Genomic DNA, 7,300 nt, shown 5'->3' with positions numbered 1-7,300 from the left:
TTATAGAGTCAATCCATCTCTTGCTGGGTCTTCCTCTTTTCCTGCTGCCTTCATCTTTTTCTAGCATGATTGTCTTTCCCAGTGACTCTTGTCACTGGAAAAGACAATTTCCTAAATAATACAGTCTAATTTGGCTTCCATTGGGGTGGATCTAATTATCCTCTCATGATCCTTCTTCTAATTTAAGGAGCTTCTTCAGTTCGAGGAAGTCTCCTTAAACTGGATGGAGGGTTCAAATTTTGGTCAACAGAGTACTACGAGAGGTTGGATAAACTCCATTGATTCTTAACCTAGTTCACTGTCTACATTATTCTCCAATTTTTTTGATATAATAATCAACACATTTTTCTTCTCCTCTCTACCTTCTGAGGGTTTTGGTTATTCCATCTAATCAACCCTGAAGTCCTCTGCAGAGTTAACCTGAGTACAACGAGTACAATGGGCTTAGACTTAAGGAAGTCTACATAGGATTGCACTCTTCATCTGATGCGGAGAAATTATTTTTTTATATGTCAGATGTAGATTCTTTTGTCTCCCAAAAAGGGGCACTTTACACTTTGGCAGCCAGAAAACTTGGGCAAAGAAAGCCATTAAATGACTAGAAACTTTTTAATTAGAAAAGACAGTTGGAGCTGAATTTTATCCTTCTTGTTTTATATATATTGTTTTAATGGGAAACAGGAATGTTGAGTGTAATTTGAAAATGTTACTTGCTGTAATAATGTTTTAGATTGTAAAGGCCTATGGCCATGTACAATAAACCTATCTATCCAGATTAAAGTCTGCCGGTCCTAACCATTACACCACCCTGGCTCTCGCGCCCGCCTTTTGGATCACAGTCTCAGAGTTTACAAAGGGAATCTATGCTACACAAAGTGCGAATTCAGCATTCATTTTTTTTTTAAAAAAAATTATTTATTTATTTTTTATATACAGGGGTAAAGAAAAAAGAAAATAGAGAAAAGAAATTTAGGGGTGGGCGAATGTAAATAACATGTCTGTGCCAAGCGACTGTAATTAAATTTCCATATACCTTGGCGCCCCTAAGATTTCAACGCCTGCCCATAAATTTAGCGTATTTCTAAAATGGACACTAAGTATAGAAAAGACCCATTAACTTAAATTAAGAAATCAAATAGTTAAATACTAGATGCAATAACTGCTAAACTGGTTTTTATCTATTGTTACCTATTATATCAAATACATAATTGAGTACTACCTATAAAATAGTAATATTATCTTATGTGAGTCATATATTTCCCACCTCTCATAATCAATACAAGTAATCATCCTCATAATCAATCAATTTAACCAACACAGAATATATATATTCTGGGGAAGATCAGGAAAAAAATAGGAAAAGCTCAGCAAGTCAGTCAGCTCTGACCCTGAAATCTTTGTCAGTATATATTCTGTGTTGGTTAAATTGATTGATTATGAGGATGATTACTTTTATTGATTATGAGAGGTGGGAAACAGACAACAGCAGTTCATACAAGAGGACAATAAAAAGTGCAGCTGCCAGGATCACGGCTCCCGAGGAGGGGGAACAAAAGGAAGTGCAAGAATAAAACATAAGAGGAGGAAGGATTGCAAAAGCAGGCCATCCTTTGCCTGGTTTTGAACCACCAGCATGGCCTTTTGGCTCAGGTTGTGATGGGAGAGAGGTCTGAGCCATTCTTTAACCAGATCTTTGTTGGTTTTCAAGCCATATAGTTTTGAGAAGAAAGGCAAGGCTATTATGAGAACATGTGATGAGAAATGGCTCTCCCTTTGTTGATGAACCTAGGAAGGGGAGTTTGGTGGCCTTTAATAATGGTTCTCAGATATCTTTCACTATTTTTTAGGATTGCCAGGTCCCCCTTTGCCATTGGTGGGAATTTGGGGGGGGGGCGGATTCTGAGGAAGGCAGGGTTTGGAGCCCTTCTCAGGCTCCTCCCCAAAAGCCTCCCACCAGTGGCAAAGAGGGTTCTGGCAACCCTATGAATTCCACCTCTAGGTGCACTTTGAGATTCAAACTGGCACTAGATATCCATAGTATGGCAGGGTGGGGGAGATGAAAGTTTCTGTCTTTCTAGTAAGATCAGGAATGAATAAGTGAACAGTGTAAATTCAAGAAGTTTGGGGCTTAACTTAAGTGAAGATATGTAACTGCAAAGATTGGGGGGAGAAGAAGGAAAGAAACAGAAGGATAATCACAATTGCTATCTCTTTATATTTTGTTTCAGATCCACCTCCGTCAAACCATGGCTGGCTCCTGTGGTCCACAGTTTGCTGTCCCATCGATTGCCTCCACCCCAAGAGTTGGGTTTGGATCTGCTGGGCTTGGCTGTGGAGGTCTAGGCTATGGATATGGTGGTCTTGGCTTAGCTCATGGAGGTCTAGGTTACGGATATGGAGGTCTTGGCTTAGCTCACGGTTATGGTCTCGGCTATGGCTATGGTCCTGCTGTGGCTGAAACTTCTGGCAGCCTCGGCACTCTGGCTGGAGTCAGCCCTTCCTGCATCAACCAGATCCCACCAGCAGAAGTCGTGATCCAGCCACCCCCCTCCGTCGTGACCCTCCCAGGACCCATCCTCTCTGCCACCGGTGAACCAGTCTCTGTGGGAGGCAACGCCCCATGTGCCATTAGCGGTACTGGGGTGGCAGGAGCAGGCTACTATGGGGGGCAAGGGGGCCTTTATGGAGGTTCCTGTTTAGGCTTCAACCGCGGTTCATTCCTTGGAAGAAAGTTTCTAACTGGACGTCGTGGCAGCATCTGTCATTGAACCTGAGGAGAATCTATGCATGGTCCCGGTAATGATCTGGAATTGGAAGATGAGACCCATCCATGAGTTTGAAAATCAAAGCTTGCAGAAACATCATTGAACTCAAGAACCTTTACACGAACCCTCCGTCTTTCACCCCTGAAAGCTACAAGTCTATACAGAATGTTGATATTCTTTTTCTAATTACTTTCCCTCTCCTTGTACAACTGTTTTCATTGACTCCTTTTCCAGTAAAGCTCTGTCTGCATTCTAGTATCTGTGTCTTGGTTTTTCTTGTAAAAGTGCCAGTTACTTAAAGCATGCTCAGAATTATTTTTGTCTTCTGGGAGTTCACACAACACATAGTTAAATTGTGGAACTCCCTGCCCTGGGATGTGGTGATTGCTGCCAACTTGGAAGGCATCCGAGGATCTGAGGATGATGAAAGCATGAACTCGTGGAAGGCTAAATTCTTCACTTGTGGGGATCATCCCTGGAATCTTGACATTGAACCTTGTGGGATGATTAGAATCAAATCTAATAACACCATAGAGGCCAACAGATTTGCTTTCTAGAGCAACGAAAATGATCAGGGGACTAGACCAACTGCCCTATGAGGAGCGGTTAAAACACTTAGGGCTGTTATGGTTGGAAAGAAGGTGGTTAAGGAGAGACATGATAGAGGTCTATCAAATTACATATAGTATGCAGAGTGTGGACTGGGAGAAGCTTTTCTCCCTCTCTCATAATACTAGAATTCAAGGTCATCTGTTGAAGCTGGAAGGTGAGAGATTCAAAAAACAGATAAAAGGAAGCAGTTCTTCACACAACACCTAGTTAAATTGTGGAACTCCCTGTCCCGGGTTGTGGTGATGGCTGCCAACTTGGAAGGCTTTAAGAGGGGAGTGGACATGTTCATGGAGGAGAGGGGTATTCATGGCTACTAGTAAAAATGGAGAGTCATGATGCATACCTATTCTCTCCAGGATCAGAGGAACATGCCTATCATATTAGGTGCTTTGGAACCTAGGCAGGATAATGCTGCTGATGTCGTCTTATTTGTGGGCTTTCTAGAGGCAGCTGTTTGACCACTGTGTGAACAGACTGCTAGACTTAGAATCATAAAATCATAGATTTGGAAGGGACCACCAGGGTCATCTAGTCCAACCCCCTGCAGGATTTTCACTGCTACCTCCCCCACAAACATCCAGTGACCATGCCCAGAAGATGCCCAAGATGCCCTACCTCTCATGAACTGCCTAAGGTCATAGATGGACCTTGCTCTGATCCAGCAAGCCTTTCTTATGTTCTTATGTTCCTTTTAGGTAATTGGTCTCAGAGTTTCCTGTGAAGGGGTAGATGTTCCTCAAGGTGGACCCATAGAAGGGGAAATTAGTTTTTAAAAGGGTTCCAGGAAGGAATAATGCAAGATCTCAGTAGTGGTACTACAAAATAAAATTATGAGCAAAGAGTAGGGTTGCTAACCTCCAGGTATTAGCTGGAGATCGCATGCTATTACAACTGATCCCCAGCCGATAAAGATCAGTTCACCTGGAGAAAATGGCCGCTTTGGCAATTGGACTCTATGGCATTGAAGCCCCTCCCCTCTCAAAGCCCACCCTCCTCAGGCTCCACCCCAAAAACCTGCCACCGGTGGCGAAGAGGGACCTGCCAACCCTAGGAAAGAGTGAGAGAGAGTGTAGTTGTAAACACAAACAAATGATTGCATTCAAAATAAAAAAGGAAATAAGAATGTAAAGAGCATACTCTCCAAAGCATCAAATTTCTCCAAGGGAACCGATCTCTATAGTCTGGAGATGAGCTGTAATTCCAAGAGATCCCCAAGTCCCACCTAGAGGCTGGCATCCCTACTTCCTCACAATTGTCTCTTTCTTTCTCTCTCCCTATTTCTTTCTCTCTCTCTCTCTCTCTCTCTCTCTGTATAGATACACAATTACCTTTTGGAAACCTGTTTCCTTACGTGGGACAGATATCTGAACCTGCAATGATGTGATATTTGTTTCTGTTGCCAGTAGAGAAAACTCCAGATATTAGGGATAGTTTCAGGTGGGTAGACTGTAGTGGTAGGACAGAATTTGAGTTCGGTACACCTGGAATACCAACAGAGTTCCTCAGGGTACAAACTTTCATGAGTCAAAGCTCTCTTCATTACCTATAAAGAGACTGAAAGTCCATCAGCCCTCATATCCAAGTCAGAAGATAGAATGTAATCATAGAATCATAGAGTTGGAAGGGACCACCAGGGCCATCAAGTCCAACCCCCAGCACAATGCAGGAAATTCACAACTACCTCCCCCCTCCACACCCCTAGTGACCAGAAGATGGCCAAGATGCCCTCCCTCTCATCATCTGCCTAAGGTCACAGAATCAGCGTTGCTGATGGGAGAGTGGTTGCAATGAAGAGCCAGCTGGAGTCACTATCCAAGGGTACAATGCAAAAAGAATGTCAGACATTCCTGATATTCTTATTACTAGATGTATCTGATGTTATAGAGCAGTGGTTCCCAACCTGGAGTACATGTACCCCCAGGGGTACGAACCAGGACATTTAGGGGTATGTGAAAAAAAAATTAAATAATGGCGGTACAAGGCATTTAAAATAACAGCAACTATATTAATTACAAACATTCCGATAATATGAGGGGTACAATTTTAGTGGGTAGAGTGCCTGACCATGATAATAACATAAGAAAGGCCAAGCTGGATCAGACCAAGGTCCATCAAGTCCTAAACCCTAGACAGAACTCCTCAGTAGTCAAACTACCATTAAGCATCACAAGCAGGGTAATCTAGCAAACCTCCAATACAGGCATAACATTGTGCTGATCTTTACAGTACACTGGCTCATTGTTACTTTCTCAGTCTAACATAAGTCAGCAAGGTTAGGAACCCAGTAGCAAAATATGAGAAATGTTTTGTCCTAGAACCCTTACTCCTGTGCAATGTCCTCGGGAGGTGGTAATCTCTCCTTCCCTGGAGGTTTTTAAGAAGAGGTTAGATTACCATCTGTCAGCAATGTTGATTCTATGACTTTAGGCAGAACATGAGAGGGAGGGCATCTTGGCTATCTTCTGGGCATGGAGTAGGCCTACTCAGTAGGGTGGGAATAGTTTGGAATTTCCTGCATTGTGCTGGGGGTAGGGCTAGATGACCCTGGTGGCCCCTTCTGACTCTATGATTCTATAATTCCTTGATGACAATTTGCTGTTGGTACTACCTTCACTGAGAATCAGAGTGGCATTCATCCAATATTGCTGCAGCTCTTTTGGCAGAAGGCAAATCTGCTCATTGAGTATTCATATTGTTATTGAGAGCCAGCATGGTATCGTGGTTAAGAGTGGCGGAGGCTAACCTGGTGAACCGAGTTGGTTTCCCCCACTCCTCCACATAAAGCCTGCTGGGTGACCTTGGGCCAGTCACAGTTCTTTCTGAACTCTCTCAGCCCCACCTGCCTCACAAGGTGTCTGTTGTGGGGAGGGAAAGGGAAGGGGATTGTAAGCTGGTGTGAGACTCCTTAAAGGCACAGAAAAGTGGGGTATAACCCCTCCCCAATATGCTTGAAGATATCAGATAGTCAAGAATGTGCACCCTTATCAAATGGGACAGGTAGCTGTTAGGAGATTATTTTAAAATCCTATAAATATGGCAGTCTGTATTGACTTGGAGCTTCTACTTAGAAGGGGCTCCTTGCATGCAACCTGCTTATCTTTAATCATTTTTATGTTCTCAGGTAATTGCTCTCGTTTGATGATCTATGTAGTAGTAACGGATGGTATTTTTTTTTTTGGCGTAGTGTTAAAGATGCCCCACCCTCCTTGGGCTCCACCCCAAAAACCTCCCACCGGTGGCAAAGAGAGACCTCGCTACCCTAAGACAACCCCTTTTTTTGCAGCCTAAGTGCCAGGGAATCTGAAACTTGCAGAGTCTCAATGAGGCACCTGGGTTGAGCCATGACTTTGAAGATTCCTAGGAATACAGAGGAAGTGCAAGTGCAAGGAAAGCAGAGGCAGCACAATCTCCCCCAGCTCAGTGGCGTACCGTTCTCAATAACAAAAGACTTTTCAAAACTGAAGACATCACCCAAGATGAGAGTTGCCAGGTCCCTCTGCTCCACCGGTGGGAGTTTGTGGGGGCATGGCTGGAGGCACACAATGTGCATGTGCACAACCCAGGTGCTATGCCGATGTCATTTCCGGGTAGAATCATAGAGTTGGAAAGGATCACCAGGGTCATCTAGTCCAACCCCCTGTCCAATGCAGGAAATAACTACCCCCCCACATCCCCAGTGACCCCAACCCTCCCCCCACCAGGGTTGCCAGGTCCATCTTCACCACCGGCAGGAGGTTTTGGGGGTGAAGCCTGAGGAGGGTGGGCTTTGGGGGAGTCCAATTGCCAAAGTGGCCATTTTATCCAGGGGAACTGATTTCTATTGGCTGGAGATCAGTTGTAATAGCAGGTTGGCAACCCTAATTTCAGGTTTACCCAGAAGCGATGCAGACTCTTCTGGGTAAACCCGGAAGTGGCGTTGGCAT

General features: G+C 44.0%; 1 protein-coding gene across 1 annotated transcript; it reads left to right on the top strand.

Moving 5' to 3' along the window:
• The first annotated feature begins 2,245 nt into the window (after window positions 1-2,245).
• Window positions 2,246-2,785, top strand: LOC130480981 (claw keratin-like). The gene has a single exon (XM_056853613.1). The coding sequence runs from the start codon at window positions 2,247-2,249 to the stop codon at window positions 2,766-2,768; it is 522 nt and encodes a 173-aa protein (XP_056709591.1). The 5' UTR covers window position 2,246; the 3' UTR covers window positions 2,769-2,785.
• Window positions 2,786-7,300: the final 4,515 nt, after the last annotated feature.

The sequence above is a fragment of the Euleptes europaea genome, chromosome 7 (assembly GCF_029931775.1).
Source record: "Euleptes europaea isolate rEulEur1 chromosome 7, rEulEur1.hap1, whole genome shotgun sequence".
Classification (NCBI taxonomy): domain Eukaryota; kingdom Metazoa; phylum Chordata; class Lepidosauria; order Squamata; family Sphaerodactylidae; genus Euleptes; species Euleptes europaea.
Note: the sequence above shows the minus strand (reverse complement) of the source record. Positions and strands in the feature narration are given on the sequence as shown.